The 23,389-nt window shown below is 38.8% G+C and overlaps 2 protein-coding genes across 2 annotated transcripts; both read left to right on the top strand.

Moving 5' to 3' along the window:
- Positions 1–99: 99 nt before the first annotated feature.
- On the top strand, positions 100–6,962 carry LOC117829674 (immune-associated nucleotide-binding protein 13-like). Its single transcript, XM_034707291.1, has 8 exons — positions 100–361; positions 579–705; positions 2,786–2,863; positions 4,816–4,866; positions 4,980–5,030; positions 5,137–5,187; positions 5,461–5,511; positions 5,680–6,962. Exons 2-8 carry the CDS (start codon positions 660–662, stop codon positions 6,396–6,398), a joined length of 1,047 nt encoding a protein of 348 aa, XP_034563182.1. The 5' UTR covers positions 100–361; positions 579–659; the 3' UTR covers positions 6,399–6,962.
- Positions 6,963–9,630: 2,668 nt separating this feature from the next.
- On the top strand, positions 9,631–22,038 carry josd1 (Josephin domain containing 1). The gene is made up of 5 exons (XM_034708475.1): positions 9,631–9,793; positions 10,298–11,224; positions 11,319–11,447; positions 16,542–16,736; positions 19,417–22,038. Exons 2-5 carry the CDS (start codon positions 10,848–10,850, stop codon positions 19,514–19,516), a joined length of 801 nt encoding a protein of 266 aa, XP_034564366.1. The 5' UTR covers positions 9,631–9,793; positions 10,298–10,847; the 3' UTR covers positions 19,517–22,038.
- The last annotated feature ends 1,351 nt before the right edge of the window (positions 22,039–23,389 follow it).

Below are 23,389 nucleotides of genomic sequence, written 5' to 3'. Positions count from 1 at the left end.
TTATTTCAATTACTCAATGAGTCAGTAAACTGCATGTTCAGCAACATTTCCAGTTCTTCCTGTAGCTTGCCAAAAGGCGTGTCCATCCCAAGTAGGTCTTCAGGATTATCAGCATACCTGGACCTTTATGCTGCAATGTTTTTTTTTAGCACACAGTACAATAAAAAGCAGTGTTGAGGGCAGGCCAGCACAGGAAATCATTTCCGCACAAGAGCAGGAAGAGGGAATTGCTTTCAACAATCTATGGAGTGTTAAGTAAGGTTTCTGAAAGTAGATAGCATTCCTGCTGGAGGATTATCTGACTACACAGCAAGTAATGGAGCTTTGGATATATGTTGTCACTGTTGTGCTGATATAAAAGGTAAGCTAAGGGTTTCTGCTTTGATTTACCCTGTTTTAAAACTGGAGACTTCCCATGTACACACTTCAGCGTTAGACATGCTATTGTGAAAATGATATACGGTATAAGTACTTCACATTTGTTGTTCCGATGGTTTGTTCGAGGCGGTATGCCAAGTTTTAAAGCGTATTTTCCCATGGACGTAAAACACATTGGCCATGTGACGTGTTGTTTACAGGGCTTTTATTTTGAAAGTGGTGAACAGAGGTATCACGTGTTCCTGCTGCTTTGAAACTGAGGGTCCGTCAGCTACAAACAAATGGAGTGTCAGTGTGAAAACAACAACCCTGAAGGTGCCGCAGAAGGTGAGACTGAAACAGAAAGGTTAATCAAAAGTAATTTTGTCACACCAGAGATTACTGTGTTTGCTTTATTCGAAAAACGTAGAGTTTTATCTGCACTTTCACTTCCACTTCCACTTTTTGAAAATACGGTTTTAATATGGAGTTAGGAGTTAATGACGAATTCTGTTTTATCAATCCAGTTTAGTGTCATAATTTCTGTAAATAAATAACACCCACTGAACAATACCTCAATTTATTAAATTATGCATCAACGTATTTCCTGTCTTCCGTGGAAGTTTTTCAAAATAAAGATAAGTTATTTTAAAGTTTGTTTTCGACACTTTTTATTTATTATCTTTATTTATTTTACTGTTGTTTCCTTAAAATCTCATCTTAACGTCAGCTGATTCTATAGTATGGTGGTCCTGAAGGACAAAACAAATCTACAAAAGATGAAGCACTTTTACAAAGTTGGAGACAAATTTACATTTTGGAAAACATTTTTAAATTTTATAAAACAAAATTACATTAGCAAAACACTTTTACTAAGGCCAAAACAAATTTACATTTAAGAAAAAAAATTTACAAAATTAAAAAAGCATGTTTACAACCGGTAAGACAATTTTACAAACGACAGGACACTTTTACCATTCCTGAAACAAATTTACATTTATGTTTATCAGAAAGGGAATGTACCAAACACCGTTTGGTTTCTCTCCATCCAAACAAAGTAAATGACCCCTCACTCGTTTGGTACATTCCCTTTCCGTTAAAAATAAATGTAAATTTGTTTCAGGAATGGTAAAAGTGTTCCGCCATTTGTAAAATTGTCTCACTGCTTGTAAAAGTGTTTTTTGATTTTGTAATTTTGTTTTCTTAAATGTAACTTTATTTCCAAAATGTACATTTTTTTCCAACTTTGTAAAAGTGTTTCATCTTTTGTAAATTTGTTTAGTCCTTCAGGGGCCACGTATCATAGAGAGTAACAAATGCAGACAAACAGAATTAAACTTAACTTCATTAGTGTACTAGTTTATCACAGTTGTTTGGTCTTCTTGATATCCAGAAAAAGTCCTGTTAACTAGAAAACAAGCATAGTTACTTCAAGAAAATGACATACTAAACTAATTGTAATTTATGTAACACCTTACATACTTTCAAGCATGCTGCCCAAAATGCTTCACAAAAGAACAGAGTGACAGAAAACAACAGCAATAGGAAAAAGTGGAAAGGAAAGTGATATGAAACTTTAAAATAAAATCATTACTATCAAATCAATAAAAATCAATAAAATCAGAGAAATATCAGAAAAATCAATAAAATCATTACAATACAACTAAATCAGATAAATACCAGAAAATAGAATAATATAGAAATAAAGTATTTTATAATAAGAAAGAATAAAATAAATAAATAAATGATGCTAAAACAATGGTTGTGATGGTAATAATGCTACATTAGATACATTAACTTGAATGACTTTAATCATGGTAAAACTAGCTTTGTTTTTGAGATAACAGAAAACAATTGAGATCTTCAGAAAGCTTTTAAAGTAAATCCCTATCACAGGAAAACAAGCTCTGTTATCTCGAGAGTATGAGATAAGTAAGTTGAGTTAATCATGAGTAAACTAGTAATATGTAGACAGTTTTTTTTTCACTGTTTTCCCTTGCTTTTCTTTTGTATAATTTTATCTTATTTTCCTGTAAAGCGCTTGGAGAATCTTTTAAAGCGCTTTTATAAATAAAATGTATTATTATCATTATTATTATTATTATTATTATAGTTGCAAATTTGCTCAGGGCTCCTGTAGTTGTTCACTTTACAATCCTGAATAAGTTCACAAAAAATAAACTCTTGTTATGAGAGATGTTGTCATGTTATTCTTTTCATGTGAAGATTGAAATAAAATCTTTTATTTTGATTTTAAATCTTGATGATATGCCTACGAACAAACTCACACACACTCATAAAGCCCTGTATTCAGAAGTGGAGTTTGGGATCAAGAGTATTGGGTCTTAGGTTAATCACATGATAAGTTGTGCACAACATTAGCACATTGTACTAATGTCATGCTTTCCTCCCTTCCTTTTCTGTACAGGATGGGGGCTGAATGGAGGCAGTGTCCAGATGGGAGCTTTTACTGTAGTGGGGTATCTTCTCTACAGGTTCTCACAAAGTCAGTCACCCACTAACACTCAATGTCATATTGGTTTTTTGAAGAAGTGAGAACACCTGTCATTAGATTAGAAGCCATATTGTTTGTTTGATGAATCAATCAGTGATTTATTAAACTGTCTGCTTCATAGTCCCCCTTATAGATACTGAGAGTTGAAAAAGGCTGCAAAAAATGTGAAAGTCAGCTTGCTTGAGTTTGTCAGGGGAGGCCTTGATGAAAATGGAAAAACCTGGTTGTTTTATCAGAGGCCCTTTCAAAGAGGGAGACCATAATCTCCCTCTGTTTTTTATGTAACATTTACATACAGTGTACTCATTTGCAAGAACAGACATACCGTATCTATTTTTACTGATCAAAAACACACTTTTCTCAAGTACATAACAGAGAATCCTATGTTTATTGTTGACCAATCCTATTAAAAAATCACACAACAATGATTCAATAGTTACCCCAACAGTATAGCCTCTGCTGCTACTGACCAAGTGTAACAGAAGTTTATAAATCTGCAGCTGAACATAGTCCTTATCAAATGCACATTCAACTCTTGTTTGTCTGAAGTTTAATTAAAGTCGCCATGACTAGCTGTTGCTGCTCTTTTAAAAATCAACCTGTATACAGTTTAATCAGCCTGTTAAAAGATTTACATTTTAGATTCAATACTGAATTACTCCATATACTGTGAATTTATTGACAGTCAAGATACCTGACCTCAGCACAGTTACCATCCAACAGTGTTAAATAACATTATGAGTCGTCTTATGTATACACACAAGCAACCACAAAGCTATTAATCAGATTAGGTCTGTTGGTGCAAATGTAGCCTTTCAGATCTATAATGTTAATATGTTAAACAATAAAGCACACAATGGTGCCATCTAAAGGGAATGTTTTTAATCATATTTTTATATGCACACTGTCAGTGTTTATATACTGTATGTTGATACTGACAGTTGCATTTTAGTTTTCAATTTGTTTATTAAGTTACCAAAATTTGTACAGAGTGGGATATACCAAGTTCAGAAAACAATTTTACAAATAGTGTTTATATGTGCCTGGAAAAGAGTAAGAGATGTGTCCCAAAGGCAGTTTCTTGGTATATTTAAAGCTCCTGTGAGGAACTTTCACGTTGTGTCAATTTTAGCAACCCTGAGTACGAAGCAAAACATTTTACAACAAAAAAAGAACTCTATTTTCATTCTTAATGTCTAACGTGCAACTGATGATACATATTTGGCATGGAAAGTGTTACAAAACACATTCAGAAGCATACTGGTATTTGGTTTGTTTGACATCTACCCTGCAGCAGGGGGACAGGCAGATTAAATAACATCATATAAATAATCCCTTGCCTCTATGATGGTCTAGTTCACTTTCGTAGGTCATAGAGGCGTCAGTTTTAATTCCAGTTTGTCAGATAACCAGCTACACACACCTCAATGAAGCCCATTTCCTTACTGAATGAATCCATATATAACTCTTCAGTGCAAACCAAAGTGTTTTACTTACTTTAATTGACATGAGAATTAATGTAACTAAAGACTATCAAGTGTCACAGCTGAATGGATTAAATCAGGCAAGAGCAACACAAAGACAACTTGCCATTTCTACTTCTTTGTTGCCTTCAGCAAAGGAATAGGGGTTCTTGAAATGTGGTTCAAGACACATTCACATACAGTATACATTGCTAAAAGACTACAGCCCTGTGTTCAAGACCACTTCCAATTTTGGTCTCTGTATTCCAAAAATATGTCCTCAATGCATATTGGGTGGGTTTACACGTATACCTAAAGCTGTTGTCAAGCATGTTTCCAGATCAAATATGCATTTTTTTTAGCCAATCAGGTTACAGTTTTGTGTAACCTGATTGGCTGAGTAACAAGTTTCTCTTATGAACTTAAAACAAACTGTACAAAAATAATTTGTGCTAAAATAAGTCTGTTTTTTTTCCACAGCACTCCCAGCTCTGATTCGATGGCCGATACGCCTGTTCTGCTCTCTTACTGGTGAGTTTAAGTGAAAATATCAGTAACAGGCCTTACAGTTACCCTAACCGTAACTTATGCGATGCTAGACGATTGTCATGACATGAAAACATGAATGTTTGTTTCTTTTGTAGGTCTGTCCGCTCTCTGGGGCTGGGTGGGCCGCCTCGTGGGAACCCTCCGTGGTACATAATATACATTTTTGACTTATTTGAGGCATAGATGGGTCACACACTAGGCACATATGAAAGGTCTGTGCACTAACTGTTCTCTTCTTGTCTCGTGTCTCAGGAATCCAGAGCCTGTGTAAATGGCTATCTCGAGTGTGGAAGTTTTTCGTCAGTGAGTGCTGCCTGCGTTTGTGTTAAATGTTGTGTACTCTTCACTGTGTGCTTCAAATGGACTTTTAGAGAAGGTAAACAGGTCAGGAGAAGTTTACAGTTTGAGTGGGTAAGTTGGGGTAATTAAAGGAAGTGAATCAGAAACGCATAAGACACATGACAGCAATCTAGTTTCTCAGGGGGACTATGGCTATTTTGAAGATAGATCTGTATAATAATTAAAGGCCTGTAATTACAGTTAAACCATCTGACTAACAATCTGCTCCTCCATCAGAGTGTGCCTCAAAGTTCCAGTGGGTGGGTCGCATCGTCCAAAAGATCACAGGTCGGTTCACCTTAATTTCCCCCTGATTGAACTTAAAGTTTTCTGCCTTTTCTTCTAATGTAACATTTAAATAATGAATTCATTCACTCGACCCTCATTGGGTGTTATGTTGAGAATTTCAGCTTTCTTGAAAAGTGTTCTCTGTTTGATGGAATTAAATATTTTCAGGGTCAAGTGATGATGAACTGAAGTCAGAGATAGATCCAACCGGCGATTCAGGTCTGAGGCTCATCCTCCTGGGACCCACTGGTGGAGGAAGGACCTCCTTAGCAGATACTCTCTTGAGGAACAGTGTCAAAAAAGATCAAATAGGACCTCCAATGGAGAGCACAAAGAGAAAGACTTTGGTAGATGGAAAAGAGGTTACAGTGATCAACACCCCGGACATTTTGGGGCCTCCTTTGAGGAACAATGAGAGAGCCAGGGAAGCCCTGAGGAGCCTCCAGCTCGCCAGTCCTGGGCCACACGCCTTCCTGCTGGTGATCCAAGCACCAAGCTTAAGCATGGGCAGCAACCACGGTGCAGCTGAGATGCTCCAAGCTTTGCGTGAACTGTTTGGAGACGAAGTCGTGCAGTATATCCTTCCAGTGCTCACCCATGCAGACCATCAGGTTGGAAAACAGACAGTAGAAAAGCTGCTGGATGATGGAAGTCTGAAGAGGGCTCTGTCTCTTTGTAACCAGAGGCCAGAGCTAGTGGACAGCAGGCCAGACCGGCCCCCGGAGGAGCAGAGCGTGTCTCGCAGGCAGCTGATGGAGCGGGTGATGGAGATGAAGATGCTGAGGGGGCATTTTGTGCATGAGCTGCAGAGGAGGGAGGACCAGAGGAGGGAGGAGCTGCTGGCTGACATGACCTCTGCACTAGAAAGGAAACTGGGACACATGTAAACATAGAGATGGTTCTGCTGGTGTCAGTCTTTCATTCAAGTCCTGAACGTGCAGTTTTGAGTTGAATTGTGCTGGTTCTTCTTTGCATGTGGTATGTTTCTCACTCTGCGGGTTTACCTCTGTCCAAATGAGTTTACTACTCTGGCTGCCTTTTGGTTCTCAACTAATTCGGGTATTTCATAGGTGCTCCTTGACACTGAATTTTCCCACCCTGATGTCTTATAATATGAAGATATCTCTTTTTTCTTAAGTTCAAGTCTGAGCCTTATGTTTTCTTACTCTGTTCCTTTGCTCAGCACTCCCCTATCATTCATAATTTATAAGAGATATTAAAGTTTAAAGATGATCAGGGAAAATAAACTGAGGTCACATTGGGAGTAGAGCTGAGGAGGGCTGTGTGATGTGTTCTGTGCAATCTACTGTATTTTTCTACTTTGAATATATTTTATATAGTGTTGCAGACATAAAAACATACACAACTTCATAGTCATCCTGGAAAAAGATGTGCATGTCTGTCAATTACTCTTTCCATGATTAAACTCAGTGCTCCTGCTCTTTTTTTGACTGGAGTCCTATCCATGTGTGCCAAACCCAAACAATCAAGCCAGCATGTTTTTTTAAACCCTCTTTCACTTTGTTTACCTCGTTCTCAGAGCTGAAGCTGCCTCCACTTTCAGGCAAACAAGTCTCTGTGACTTGAAAGACAATTTACATCTATAAAGTGACGACTCTGTGGTTAGAGAGAACATATAACAAAAAAATAGAGACCTTCAACTCACCAAACTGGTTCCTCATGACCACCATCACTGCCATTCAATGTAGTATGTGGTTAAGGATAACTACATGCTGTTATATGTTGGATTTGTGGTCACATTCTTTGCTTTTACTGCACACTAGCCACAATGCTAATCTCTAAACAGCAAAAAAGGCAACCTAAGGATAAATTTGACAGTGTGTTGGCTGACTCTGATTTGAGCTGAGTAGTGATGCAAGAAATACCGATGAGGGAGCTGTTTGTGTGCAATAAGTCATGTAACATGTAACATGAAAAAATGTTCTGCAGAAGTTTTCCAAAATCACACATTTCTTGCTTTTCTTACTTCATGTCACACGAGAGTGAGCTAAATATAAGAACTTGATCCGGCTATATGCTGCTCTGACAATGACAGCCGTGCTGATATCAACAACAGCAGCATGACAGTAAGAGTGATAATGCATTTATTACAACAGCGTTATAAATAGGAGTAAAGAGTAAAAACGATCAACAGTTATTGATGTTCTTGTGTTTTAACTCACTCCACACACAGGACTTAAACAACAGGAGTGGAACCTGACTGTTTCTCAACTTTCTATCTACAGGATTTGGTACAAAGCAGCAAAGGTTATTTCTTGACTTCACAACAGATGTCAGAAACACTGAGTCAAAGAGATTATAACATGTCTTTGCATAATGCTTGCTGACCTTATAGCCCGTATAGGTGCTTTTTGACCACAGGAACTTTCCCCAGGAAATAGCGACTTTTTGAGGAACTAAATATTGCTCTCAAGTTAGAGTCCTGGTCAATTAGGTTTATTAACTCACCATTATGTTTTGAAGAAATCACAACAGAAAAAAAAACAAAGAAGAGGAACAACGTCTGTATCTATTTACAACTTAACCACATAAACAATTGACCTATATGCAACATCACAGTGATTCAGTAAAGGAGTCTGGAGAGCACTATCAACAATGTTGTAATTATATTAGTCTGTGGTTTATTGTAGAGGCAGTTCTTATCTTGTTTTTAATCTTCTTTTTTTAACCTGTATTCATCTCTGACATTGGGGTCTGAGTTATGTACTGCAGTTTAGCTTGCTATGAATTAAAAAAGAAGCATAATTATAACTTAACATCACTCTTTACGCTTACGTTCTTTCCAAGCAGACAATTTTGGAGTCTGAGTCCTCGGCCAACTGATCAAAGTTGAATTTTCAGTCTTATTTGAGCTCTGTTATGGGGTGAACTGTATGTGTCTCTTTGGGTGATAGTAACCTGGTAGAAGTTGCTAACTTTGACTTCCATGCAAAGCAAATAGTGTAGGGACAGTGGATCAAACAATAATATGCAGGCTTAAAACCAAAAACAGTGTTCTAAAATGGGCTTAAAGGCTCCATGTAGATCTGAAGAAAACTGTTCAGCAGAGGGACATGATGCATTGCAGCCTCCTACTCGAGTCACTGAACCTTGAGGCTGAGTCGCGTCTCGAGCCAGCAGAATTCAAGTCTCAGTCGGGTCCCCATTACTAAAATCAATTTGTGGCATCTATATTTATATATTTAAAGCTGCTGTTGGTAGTCACAGAGTAAACATCTGTTCAGAGAGAGGGACTTCAAATGTCAACACTATCCATCCCAACCAGATTTCTTCTTGTATTCCTCTTGCTGTATAAATAATGGACGTAGTATCCGTGACGTCACCCATCTGTTCCTGAGCACTGTTTTGAAGCCAATCAGTGTTGGCAGCCATATTGGAAACGCGGAACTCAACCAGGTGTAAACATGTTTATTAATGCTGTTAATATCGTCTTTTTTGAATTGGTGTGTATGTGGTTTCCGGTGTTTCTGCAGCCAGCCTCAAGCGGATTATCAATGAATTGCAGTCTATGACACTTCAGCATGGGCTTCATACTTTGAGACCGGAGGTTGCCGCTTGCCCCCAACACAGATCGGCGTGTGCAGTCATGATAGTGCTGGACTCATAACCAATCGGAGGACGTAGCAAGGGCCGCCCCTAACCAATCAGGACAGAGGATTGGAGATTAGCTATGATTGGTCCGTCATAACGGGAACGAGGGGAATAATAACATTGCTTAATACAAAGGCATTGGAAAACGCAGAGATTTCACAATAGTCTCAAATTACTCCACTTATCGATGAGTACTGATGGGCATTATGACCTTTCTCCAAACCCAGCAGACAAAAAAGTAATGTTTTTTACACCATTCCAACAGCAGCTTTACATTAGCTACAGCACCTATGACCATTAAACATTCAGAAATGAAATGGAATGGAAAAAAAATTATGGGTATATTAAATACATGACACCAGCCACATAGCCAAAAGTCGTAAACCAAATTTTTTGATTAGTCAGAATAAAGTGTGTTTCGCAGTCTCAGGGGAGGCACTGCTCCACTGTCTACTGACGCAAACGGTGACAGCAATATGGAGCCAGGGAGCCGCTACTGCGCATGTCCGCATCTGCACGGACGGAGAGAGAGACAGAGAGAGCTATATCAGGGAAAAACTGGCAAAGACAAAGGACTGGACAGTCTTTTGGACATAAGAACAGACACAATTCAGTTTTTATACCGGTTTATGGTAGATACAACGTGACACCACGGCCAGGAAGCCGCCTGGTAAGTGTTGAGCCTGAGAAAATGAAGTTACAGGACGGTAGGAAAGCATAGTGGTTGTGTTTGCCGTAAACGGGAGTCACGTAGAGCAGACAGACGATATATCTCTTACATTTATGGATAAGTTGCACCTTTACGTGTTTTGTTTTAGAGTATAACAGCTTCTATCCTCCTTGAATGTATTTAAAGATGTCTAATGTGTGTGTCTTGTATTTAATGTGGCGCTGTTGTGATATTTGCTAGCTAACTGAGCAGCCTGCTTCCTCTATCCAGTCCAAATGTTTACCTTCTTATTTTGGGCTCTGCTGACAAAGAGGAGTTTGTAACATCTAACAGTGTTATCTAGGATATGTATCACCACTAGTGACAGAGAGTTAGCATAACTTAAGGTTGTGTAAAGTTGTTTGGCTGCTGTTCAGATGTGCAGTATTTAATGACACTTTGGTCTCACGTGGGAATCAGTGAACATGATTTGAGATTCAAATTGGGTTTTTTTTTGTCTTTCAGGTGATTTTCAGGCACGCTTCATTGTGTCTGTCCCTGTGGATGTCATGGTCAAAGGCTGGTGATGGAGTTGTTGGCTTGATGACTGGATGGAGAGAGCTGTCAACACACTGAAACCCACAAAAGATGGAGGAAGTGGAAACACACAGAGAGCAGCTGTACTTTGATTGATGCCACCACTGTGGTTTGGTGGAGGAATAATCTTTAATTTTGGAGCATCTGCAGCGTCTTTGTTTGCTGCCAATTCTATTTTGGCTTCTTTTCTATACCAGCTCCCTCCTGTTCACCTTTTGTCTCATCTATCCTTTAGATAAAGCAGGTGTTGCTGTGTTAAACAAGCCACAGGTCTCATTTACTTCGCAACCCCCCACCTCCCTCTCAACCATTCACAGACACACACACAAGCTCCTCTCCTCCAAGCGGCTGAGAGGTTGCTATGGCAATGGTTGTCATGATGCTGATGTAGCGTTTCGAACGTAGTAGTTGTGGAGGTAGAGGTGGAGCCGGAGGAGGTGGCGGCGGCAGTGGCGGTGCTGGTGGTGAACGTCCAGGGATGGGAAGCGCTCCGTATCCAGCTGGTGAGTGGAAGGGGAAGGGGAGAGGCAGCCTGCAAGAGCTGGGCTGTATGCCCTGGAAGGTCGGCAAGCAGAAAGGAGCAGGTGGAGCGGGTGGAGGAGGAGAGATGGTGGTGGGAGCGGAGGAGAGGAAGAACAGGGATCCCACGGACTCTCAGCAACAGCAGCAGCAGCAAGATCTCTCATCCTCCTCGTCTTCCCTCACCTCCCCGTTGCCTCCCCAACCCTCTCTGACACCTCCGGCCATTTACCACGAGAAGCAGCGGAGAGAGCTGTGCGCTCTGCACGCGCTCAATAACGTCTTCCAGGACGGAACAGCTTTCAGTAGGGACACCCTGCAGGAGATATTCCAGAGGTGAGTTTCTCGTTAACCAATTTATATGAATATTTAGGATTAGAAGTTTTAGGATCATTTGTGAATCTCTGTGAAATTGAAATACTTGTTGCAGGCTTTCTCCCAGCACTCTGGTGACACCTCACAAGAAGAGCATGCTGGGAAATGGGAATTATGATGTAAATGTCATTATGGCTGCCCTGCAGACCCGAGGGTTTGAGGCAGTATGGTGGGATAAAAGAAGGTACGTGGAGATGAAAACTACTTTTTCCATTTTCTCCCATACAAGCAGGAATTTAATAATTGTTTAATTAGGTATAGATTTGTTCTTGGTCTTGTGAACACCAATGTGTTGTAGCTGCAGTATACCTTTGTCTGTTGTGTTAGTCATTTCTCTAAATGATCGATATGAGGGTCAGGCAGACCAAGCCATCACCACACTTGTCTTATTTTTTTCCCTATTTCTACGTTTTATCTTCTTTGAATGTGCATGTTGACAGCAAAAAACAAACACTTGCTTGCTGTGGTAATAAAGAGAAGCCTCCACTCAAACCCCAGAATGTCACATAAGGTAAATGTTATTAAGCGGCCCCTTGTGTCCTCCTTTGCACCTCTGTCAGCTAATCAGCAGAGCTCTGAATGATCTCTGTGATTACTCAGCAGTTTCATCAGTTGACAAAGTCTAGGAGACAGTTTTATCAGCGTTCCTCTTACCCTCTTAGTCTTACATGACTGAGGTCAATAACAGGAGCCAGAGACGGGCTTTTATCAGCCAAACGTTGGTGTTATCTGAAATAGTTCCCTGTCTTGACCAAAACAGGAACAAAATCAGAGCTACAAAAACAACAATACTTCTCTCTTAAGTTCATTGATAAAACACAGTGGGGATTTAATCTAATGCATGTTACACTGTTGACATTTTACATGTTCAGTTTAGCTTCAAACTACATGCACAATTTACAGACTATCTCTTCAACCTTACAGTGCCAAAATAAAGACACGTCCACTAAGTACTGGATGTTTCCTGGAACTGTGTGAGACACATGTTTCAGATGTGTTTGTAATGTTGCTGTGAGCTGGGATATTTTGTTTTCTTCTGTATGTTGTATTCAATTTCTTTTCCAAGGTCTGAGAGTCAGTTTTCTAACAGCAACTTTGTGAATGCTTCATGTCATGTCACGTGATCCTTTATTCAACATCAGTGTGTCTCTATGTATTTTACAGTTGATTTGCTTTTGTGTTCATTTAGTTTAATATTCTATTTGTAAAAAAAAAACACACCGTATGAGCGTGCTCAATAAACACATCACAAAAGACTGACAGAATCTCAAAAACCATAGACTGTATAGAAAACATTGATGGCACAACAGCTCCCCTCAAGTGGAGCCAAAAAAATGTCAAGCTCCCTCTGGTGACTGACTGCAGTATAGGTCATAAAGCCAGCTCCCTCATTACAACAGATGGAACATGGGTCAAACAACAAAAGAAAAATACACATTGAAGAAACTTTTCTCAGACATTTTTTCTGTCATAGTAGTTGGTTCTTATAATGCAGGTTTATATGTGTTCATTTTTTGAAGAATTCTGTTACTAATTTCATTTAATGTTAAAAAAGATTAAATGAAGTACAGCCACTACGAAGAGCCAAAAGCTGCTGAGAGGCTGAGGTTGGGCCTTGTTAAAGCTGGGGTTGGTAATCAGATTTAGATGCATTTTTTGTCATACTGGTTAAAATTATCTTTATGTCCCGATGGCAATCATTACATAATGTGTTCCTAAAAAAGAGCGAAGAAAAGCTGATATCTACAGCCGGAGTAAACCTGGGAAAACACCAACCAATCACCGTTTTTGGGTCCCAAAATCCCGTCCTGCCGTTCTGCCCGCCACCTGCGCGTACATTTCCCCGGCGTGCACTCCTCCTAGTCCCCATCCCCTGCCTCTGCTTCCTCTGACTCTATTTACTGCCCCTCTCGCTCGACCTCGGGCCTGTCCCCTCTGACCTGATGAGGTGCTTTGCTCAGGACTGTAGTCCGGATCATAGTCTAAAAAGCTCCCACAATGGGGGCTCTGACAAGCTGAAGAATGAATGACATTTAGTAAGTCCTACAGAAAATGTAGATGTATTGTAACGTCCGTCCGACGCTGTAGGGATGACGAGCCAATTTGTGAACACGTTGAGTTTTAATAACCGGTCATTGTCAACACTGTAGGAATTAAGAACATCTACACTGAACACGTTTAATAAACAGTAGAGCTGTTACAGTATTATATTATATTATATATATGTTACAACTTTTCTCCTGATATCGTGTCACCAGGACAACTGGATAATGCTAGCATGACCGTTACTAACCAGAGACTGTAAAAAATATGGACGTAGTATCCGTGACGTCACCCATCTATTCCTGAGAGCTGTTTTGAAGCAAATCGACGGCAGCAGCCATATTGGTAATGCGGAACTCAACTAGGCAGAGTGTGACGTAGTGTGAGTCTCTTAGCCAATGGCTGTGTGTTCCCGACCGGGAGTCACGTCAGTCATGTCCTTATTTGGGCAAAACTCATAATCATAATATCTTCTTAACCGTCACGTTAGAAAAAAATTCACCCCCCGTACAGTGTGTGCCATTAGAGAGATTAGCGTTGTAGGGCCAAGCCGTTTTTTGAACCAGGCTGTAAACATGTTTATTAATGCTGCAAAGATCGTCTTTTTCCCATTCATATCTATGTGGTTTCCGGTGTTTCTGCAGCCAGCCTCAAGCGGATTTTCGATGTATTGCAGTTTATATCACTTCTGCATTGGCTTCATCGTTTGAGACCGGAGTTTGCCGCTTGGTACTAACAGCAGTCATGTTTGTTAGTGTTTTTAACTTTAACTGTGATAATGTTATTGTGAGGACCAGTTTTGAATCAGTCATGATCAGATGGTCGCAAGTCAGCAGCGCTCGTGCATGTGAGCGGGGGGGGGGGGGGGGGGGGCGGTCATTTTGGAGGAGCAAGACGGAGTCATGAGGAAATGCTACATTCAAATTCATGCTTGTTTCCCGAGACTACCAACCCCAGCTTTAAGTATCAGACGTGCTAAAAGCAAAAACCACTATTGCACAATAAAGTAAGTTTAACCTTTTATTAACGACAAAGGATAATCAACTCATGATAAAGTGCTGAAAAGAAAATAGTGAAAATAAGTGAAAAATAAGCGATCATAAGCAATAAATAGCGATCATAAGCAATGAATAGCTATCATAAGCCATCATAAGCGATGAATAGCGATCATAAGCGATAAATAGCTATCATAAACAAAAAACAAAACAAAAGAAAACAGGTGGCCTAAATGAACTCAATATCCCCGCCCCTAACACATGACCCGTAAAATTAGACTGACCCCACAATAAACAATATCATAAACAAACAACAAAAATGACGCCACAAAAATATACAAACAATAAACTACCCTAAACCTCAAAATTAAGATACAATAAACACTTGAATCCTTCATGGCTCCAACATGAAGCCTGAGCTAGCCATCAGCTACAATCAAATTAACAGGTGTTGGTTTGGTGGCTACCATGAGTTAAGCTAGTATGATTGTATATAGGATAAGAGCAAGGTGAGGAAATTAGGTCACAGAGAAAGAAGAAAAAAGTTATCTATTATTTTAAATTATTTTTTTATCAAGGCCAAACATCAAAAAGTGCATAGGAACTTGAACTGTACAGCTAAAACTTGCAATTCAGTATTTATTTGCTGAGGTCATGATATCATTGACATGTTGAGCTCTGCAGAAGTTGAATTTCTTCAAGAAGGAGAAATGCTTACAGATCTTAATCTGTTGAAAATAAGTGAATGTAGCCTCTTGTGGCCCTTTTCCACCGGCCCGTCTTAGCCCAACTCTACTCGACTTGACTCAACTCTACTCGGTTTGTGTTGTGTTTCCACGGGCGCAGTACCTCGTGTCAGATACCAGTTTTTCGTACCTGCTCTGCTCTGGTTCCAAGCGAGCTGAGCCGATACTAAAAGGTGACGTTGACGGTCTGCCGGCCACTGATTGGTCAGAGAATGTCGTCACCGAAGAGTCATGAGCGTGACGCCTAACACAGGAATCAAACCTGTGTGTTTGTGTCGCCCTCAAAATGACGTGAACACAGTTTCGCGCAGCTGTGTTATGACGACCCCGCCCACCGTGAGTCGGTACTCGGGCTGGTGGAAAAGGTACCCAAACCGAGTAGTGTTGAGTCGAGTAGAGCCAAGTTGAGTGGAGTATTGCTGGAACTGTGTTGTGGAAAAGGGTCATTGGTGTCAAAAGAGAACTAAATACAGAAATCCACAAATTCTGTATTCTTTCCAATGGCCAGCAGAGGGTTACAATACAAGTTTGATTTGAAACAAATGCCTCACTCATGGGTCATTGACTTTATGATGTGAAGTTTGATTTTAAGGTTGAGCCATGTCCCTTCTGTCATCACCCTGGGTTGGGCTTTATGACCAATACTGCGGCCAAGCAGAAAAGGAGGCTCTTCAATTTTTGGCTTTTCTTAAGAGGTGATGTCATGTCATTCATCTTTTTATACAGCCTATGTTCTTAATTAATTAATTGCCTCATAAGCACCTTCCTCATGAGTTTATGTTTTGCTTTGTGGTATGGGAGCATGTGACTGACAGGTTGCTTCTATGCCTACTTGTTGACCAAAAAACGAGTTGTAGCAAGGAGTGTCCCCCTTTCATCCAAATATGGTCACTTCTGTGTCTAAAGAACAAAGGGATGTCCAAATTACCAATATCAAAGCTTCAGAAAGGTTGTTCACAAACTAACAAGTTAAGTCAGAGTTTTTGTGTGTACGTCTTGTGTGCTTTTTGCCAGGTGAGTCATAGTGAGACATGTTTTTCTTTAATGTGGTCGTAGCACAGTTTAAATAGGGTGTGAGGCTACCTCGCCACAGGATTAAAGTGTCAATACTGAGAGACACAAGAGTGCAGGTCTTGTAATATATTTGTGCATGCCACAGCTATTGCCTTTAGCATATGTGAGTTAAGTTGCCAACTTCCTATCATGGTAGTGACTTTTTGTAAAGCCACTTTAATTATTGTCCCACACTATTATGAGTAGTTATTGTTCCAAAGTACTTTTGTTCAAAAGAAAAGATATGCATATTTATCAGAGTCAGTTCACATAATTCACAGAACATCAAATCAAATATGTTCTTTATACTGATAACTGATCGAATCAGTCTTTAGGCATTTAAATGCTCAAACACAAAATATTTGAGGGTGTGAAGTTAAACTCACAGATCTGTTTATGTTGGCAAATGAAAGTAAGTTTGTTCTCCTCCTCCTCCTGCAGGGATGTTTGCAGCATCGAGCTGTCAAACGTGACAGGCTTCATTCTGAATGTGCCGTCCAACCTGCGCTGGGGTCCTCTTCGGCTGCCGCTCAAACGGCAGCACTGGATAGGAGTCAGAGAGGTGGGGGGAGTTTACTACAACTTGGACTCTAAGCTGCGTAGCCCTCAACCCATTGGCAACCCGGATGAGCTCAGGTGGGCATGGTGTTATCTCTGTGTTGTGTGGGTGTGGATGGGACAGCCGTGATCAGACGGTAGCTGTGTGTTTCAGAGAAACGTTGCCATGTGTGGTGATCTAAGGATGATTGTGTTTGCTGGTCCAACACTTTAATCCAGAGTAGTGTTTGTTTACAGCCTTGAATATGTTCACTAGTTAAACAGACATGATAGCATGAATCACTACAGCTCTGTCAAGGAAAGCAGAAAGGTTGAAAAGTAGAGTCGATCAGAAGAGTTTGACTCATAACTAATGAGTAGAGTTGGACTAAATCGAAAATTTCGATGCCACTAAACCTCCCTCGTATTTTCCTCGGGTACAGGGTCTTACATTGAATAATTAAAAATCACTTCGTGGGGATTCAGAGGAGCTTCCCAAATAATTCATTTATATAGTTTAAATGCCGTTGACATAATACTGAAACAAAAAGAAAGAAATTAAGTACGTAGTTCAATCTGTGCCCACAAATCTGAAAACCATGCTCACAGATTTGGACAGATGGGATGCTCTACGGCATTCTCACGGATCCTGAGATAGGCCCGTAAATTTGAAGTGTTTCCATCTCTCTCTGTCTTGATGCAAATCTTGCACACAGCATTGTCAAGATTTACTTCTTTTGACCCTCCTGTTATGTTAATTTCTCTGGAACAGCAATAATGTTCCTGGGTCAGTTTGACCTATGATCTAATTTTGAACTCCATTACTAACCATTTATATCAAGATTTGATCCATTGGTGTTCTTTAATTCTCACAGATCATGGTTCAATGAGGATAACTCACTCGTTTTTTATTAAAATTCATGTTAAAACTTTTTTTTGTACATTGCAAAGCCCTAAATATAAATACAATCGTTTTACATGACATAGATTTTATTTTATTTTATTTAAATTTTTTTATTCTTATGAAGTGATGTTGATAAATTAACATGACACCTCTTCTGTCACATGCTGCCCAGATTTTTATGCTGCATTTAGCTGGTTTGGAAGGCATGTATTGCTTAAAATAGACTTTAAAAAGGGTCAATTTGACCCGCAACATAACAGGAGGGTTAAGTGACCAACTTACTCAATGTGTCGTGCTCCACTTTTTCACTCCTTTTATCCCTTCTGACTGGCAGTTGTCACATGATGATGACACGTCCATAAACTTAGGATGTTATTTGTATTATGCAGCAGTTCTACTTTTGACGATAATGAAACTGATGCTTTTCTAATTTTTGTATACCTTATTACCATATTATCACTCAAGTCCACTGTTAAATGAAGCCTCTCAATGATTACTTCTGTAGATGTCATCACTTTGAGCTTGTATTATTTTCTAAAACGTGCCATGTCTTAAGAAATGTGTTGATTCAACTATTTGGGTAGTGCTGCTCCTATAAAGACATCAGAATCAGAATCAGAATCAGAACCAGAATCAGCTTTATTGGCCAGGTATGCTTGAACACACAAGGAATTTGACCTAGGTAAACTGTGCTCTCTTTGTACAAGGTATAAGAATAAGGCATACAAATAAAAATAAAATAAAAATAATAACAATAACATCAGCTATAAATACAAAGAACAACAAATAGGCATGACTAATATGTACAGGCTAAAATAATATGATAAAAGTGCAGTGGTGAGTAGCAGAGGTAGTTTTTACATTAAAAAAATAGTAGTTAAATAATACAATAAATAGACATATGGAAGACATGATACAGGTCAACAGTTAAGAAGCTTTTTATTAGATCATAAAGAGGCATCAGTATTAATTTCCCTCTTTCATAACTGACTAAAAAGTTTTCACAAGAGCTTTAAGTTTAGAAAGCAATGCAGAAGTAACAGCATGGCTGGCTGAACACTCAACCACCTGAGTCTATCTGTAAATAATTGATCTAGATACTGATGTGATGAAGTATAGTAGGTGATGTAAACAGAGACTCTTTTGTTCTCTGCTCACATGCTGAAAATTATTGAATTTGGCCAAACTGCCCAAGTATAAAAAGCTGTTCCAGCGTTGTATAACTTCCTTCACTAAAGTGCAGTGTGACTAAGTCTTTGGCTAATATCAGTGTCAGCTGCTTGGCAGGACGGTCACTCCCAAGGGTAATAATATGGAAATCGATTCACAACATATCCTTGACTCATGCAGTACAATTATACCCCTGGCACCAAATATTGATAAGTGAATTCAGAAATAATTCATTGCTCTGATGTTTTTACCCTCTAATTTGACCCCCAGCATCAATACTTTATGACTCTTCATGATGCTAATCACATTAATCCTACACTTTATCTTGTAGTGTTATTTTTTATGAAGTTAATCAGACATGTGATTCATTATTATATGACTATCCTGCAGTTTGCCAATTATCGCAGAGTACCTGTATCATGATATTATTGTTATTATCAGCCTGTATCATGGGTACTGTATCGAATCATGAGTTATCCTGCTGATCCTAATCCTCATGTTAACATACTGTAGTCATGCGTTAAGGGCCTTCTGTGTTTTAATCTAAAAAAATCCTGATCCAGGAGCAGCCCCAAATGACACAAATACACGGATGTACTGCTCATATGAAATTGTGCACTGCAGAAGCTGCGCTGTTGATTTGACAAAAAAGTTTCTCATCTAGCATGTGTCTGTCTTTTTTGCCATTACTTTACCACATCCCAGGAAGTTTCTCCGCCAGCAGCTGCGAGGGAAGAACTGTGAACTCCTATTGGTCGTCTCAGAGGAAGTGGAGGCACACCAAACATGGAGGTGTGATGGCTAACGGTTTAATCAGCCAATCACTGTTCCAACAAGGCCAGCTGGCCAATCACAGAATGAACGGGAGATTAAGTAGGGTTGTGCACAGCCAATCACATGGATGCACTCTGCAGATGTATTTTCCCCCTCTTTTGGGTTCTGTTTACACAACCGTTGCTGGACTCTTTCTGATAAGACGCAAAGCAATGAAGGAAGCAAACACTTTCCAGGGAGAATCAAAGAATCACAGTCCTTTACTCGAAACACAGTTAAGACTTACAAAGAGTTACTATTCTGTTTCTGCTATTGTTGTGTTTTTTTTGTGTATATATATATATATATATATATACATATATATATATATATATGACTATTTTTCAATGTCGGTTTCGATCCGTTTATTTTTGTTTTCCTTTTTACCGTTCAAGTTTCCAAAGTCATGGGAGTTCAGGCTTTCTGAAAGATGCTGTGTTTATGTGCCTGTCTCCCTCAGTGATCCTCCAGCTACAGTCCCGATGTTCACTGATGTGTCTTCTTGCTTCTGTCTCTACCTTCACGTTGTGATTCACTCTCTGTCCTTATCCTCTATCCTTCACTTTCACCAAAGTGTGCCGTAACCTGCCTCAGCGTGACTCCACTTCAGTCCTTCTCTCTTGTCACTTTTTTGCGTATTATACGTCAGAAACAGATTGCCAACTTTGTATTTCACCATTTCCCGAAACACTTGTGGCACAGACTGAGCCTACACTTAGCACAGAGGCTGTGCCGACACAGTTTTATATGCAACAGAACAATGCAACACCCAGGCCAAGCACTCCCTCTAGTGGAGGTTTGACTCAGTTTCCTTTTATTGAAGATCTAAGAGCATCATTCAGCTATTATTTTTTAAGTTATTCACTTCTAGGTGGTTGCTTTAAAGAATGAACAGTGCTATTCATAGAAGATATTATTTCATTTAGACACTTATCAGAATTACACACTAACATCCAAGTTATGGCAGAATAAAAACTGGTTATTTAAATTATTGATGAAATCTAAATTGTCCCGAAGATAGATCCCAAAGCCAAACTTTGTGTAAGGTGGAAGGGCGAAAAACTAGTTTTCCAATAATGAATGAATGGTTCTAAAAAATGTAAATGCAAAAAACTCAAATTCTTTGATTCATATTTAATAAGGTAAACAGAAAGATAAATAGATATTGAATCCTGAGCTCTACCAAAAAAAAAAAAAAAACTTTCTGACACTTTGTAAACAAAATGATTATTAGGGAAATACTTATCAGTGAAACCAGCAATGAAAATGAGGCTTGGTTCAGTGAAGTCATTCTGCTGATGAGTATATGTGGTTCAGTCAAAAGTTAAAACAACAGAGTATCTTAATTAAATCTGTCACTACTAATGAGATAAAAGATGTAGAAGTCATTATATATTGATATGAAGAAACACATATTTTATTCCTTTAACATCACCCACCTAAGAAAGAGCTATAATAATAAAATAATACTTTATTACAGAGTTTTAAAATGGCATTACTTTGACAAGATACAAAAAAGGGACAATACTTTGTAATATTTTGATTTAAGAGTCCACAATGGTCCACAGGGTCACCATCACAGCAGCCCTCTGTAGCACAGGAGCTCTGCTGATGCAGGGCTCCTCCTCTTCTTAAACTTCTTTTCCTAAACCTGCCAAACAGCACTGAGGGGATGTCACAAATTGTTTCAACTAAACAGTCAACAGGGGGCTCAAATGTGTGTGGATTCAGTCTGAGGAGGGGTTATGAGATGAGCTGCACAAAGGGAAGTCGTCAGATGGAGCGAAGTGTGCCTGAGGGGGAGAGAAATATAGGAAAAGGAAATGTAGAAAGAAAAGTGAAAAGTGACAGGCTGGTTGTGAGCACATGTCTCGTCAGACTTGTGTTGTAGATGATTATTGTGAAATGAGCCTTATGAGAGATTCCACTTTTTGTAGCTTTCAGATCTATCAGCTGAAGAGAAACTGTTAATACTCTAAATATATTGTCTGTGTAATGACAATATTGGCCTTAACTTGTTTACATAAAATAATATTTGTTGCTCTGAAAAGAATCTATGAGGGTTTGTGCAGTTTGTTGCCATTTCAGGAGCTTTATTCCAAAGCACCTATTTATCCTAAATCTAAAGGAAAAGCAACTTATCAAATATGATGTTTTCACTTTTGAAGCCAAGGGCTTTATGTTATTTACAATAGTTTGAAATGAAATGATTTTCTAAAGATCACATGTTTTTCAATGGTGCATGTCTTATTTTGAAATGAAACACTTCACCTTCTGCCCGTTCTAGTCCTTCATTGTCATATCCAAGTTAACCTGCAGTAAAACTTCATAGAGGTAGACATAAAGTTGGACCCAGTAACATGACTAGTGTCTAACAATTTAATTGAATTTTGTTTTATTTGCCATGACAATCTTTCACCCCCTCTTACTGAGATAAATCAGATTGTCACTGTTTTTTTGTTTATTTGTTTTTTTATTTTTGCATACAAATAAAATGCTTATAATGGCACTTTATGTACAAGTTACAGTGTGGCTTCATTTAATGGGACATACGTATTTGAAGGGAATATACTTTCTTAAAGAGCTGTATTTTCATACAGTTACAATTCACTTTTAGAAATCACTTTATCAAACTAATTTGCAAAGTTTTGCTATCAAGCCCTAACAAAGTAAACATTTTGGAGCTTCTTGCTCATTCTTTCAAAATTTTAGTTTTTATTCCAAAATGTTAACTGAATTATTTGTTTCTTGGTAAATAACATCCTCTTGTAATTAATTTTGGGACACTTTACCGGGGTCCAAACCCTTGTACATGGATTCATTTATTAAACTCTTATATTCTTAAAGGTGCAGTTGGTAGGAATGGCGTAAAAAACAATAGTTTTTGTGGGCTAGGTTTGGGGAAAAGAGTCATAATACCCATCAGTACTCATCAGTAATTGAAGTAATTTGAGACCATGGCGAAATCTCTGTGTTTTCCAAAGCCTTTGGATCAAGCAATGTTATTATCCCCCTCGTTCCCATTATCAAGGACCAATCAGAGTTACTCTCCTACCCTCTGTCATGATTGGTGGAGTGGCTGCCCCTACTACGTCGTCCTGATTGGCTGGGAAGCCGGCACTACTTCCTCATCGAGTGCTCATGAGAAGTAGGCAAAATCTGGTGAGGGGGGTCTCTCCAAACTGATGTTTATATCAGGACTACCAACAGCAGCTTTAAGTTGTTCACAATAGCCACACCTTCACTAACTGATTAATTAAAATGCTTATTTTTAAATTATGCATTAGTCAATTTTATCTTGTATTAAACAATACGTCAGTAATTGGAACCTTTCTACTGAATTAGAACACACGCTGTTGGTAATAAAATGCACATATTAATCCCTTATAGTATCAAAAATGGGCCTCTAACTGGGTTTCTTTTTAAAATCTTAGCATTTTCATTTTTATAAAAGGAGCTGAGAACTTATTCCAGTACAGTTTAGGGTATTCATCACACGATGTGAATGATAGGGATGATGAGGCAGCTAGTGGAATCACCAAAAAAATATATAACTTTCTGACACTTTGTAAACAAAATGATTATTAGGGAAATACTTGTCATTGAAACCAGCAATGAAAATAAGGCTTGGTTTAGTGAAGTCATTCTGCTGATAGGGATGTGTGGATCAGTCAAAAGTTACAACAACAGAGTAATTTATCATACTAAAACTGTTACTACTAATGAGATTTAAAAAATATATAAAAGTCATTATATATTGATATAAAGAAACACATTTGTTATTGCACAAACATCACTCTTACCTAAGACAGAGCTATAATATTTTATTACAGAGTTTTAAAATTGCATTACTTTGACAAGATAC

The sequence above is a fragment of the Notolabrus celidotus genome, chromosome 18 (genome assembly GCF_009762535.1).
Source record: "Notolabrus celidotus isolate fNotCel1 chromosome 18, fNotCel1.pri, whole genome shotgun sequence".
Classification (NCBI taxonomy): Eukaryota; Metazoa; Chordata; class Actinopteri; order Labriformes; family Labridae; genus Notolabrus; species Notolabrus celidotus.
The sequence above is the reverse complement of the archived record's forward strand: the minus strand, read 5'-3'. Positions and strand labels throughout refer to the sequence as shown.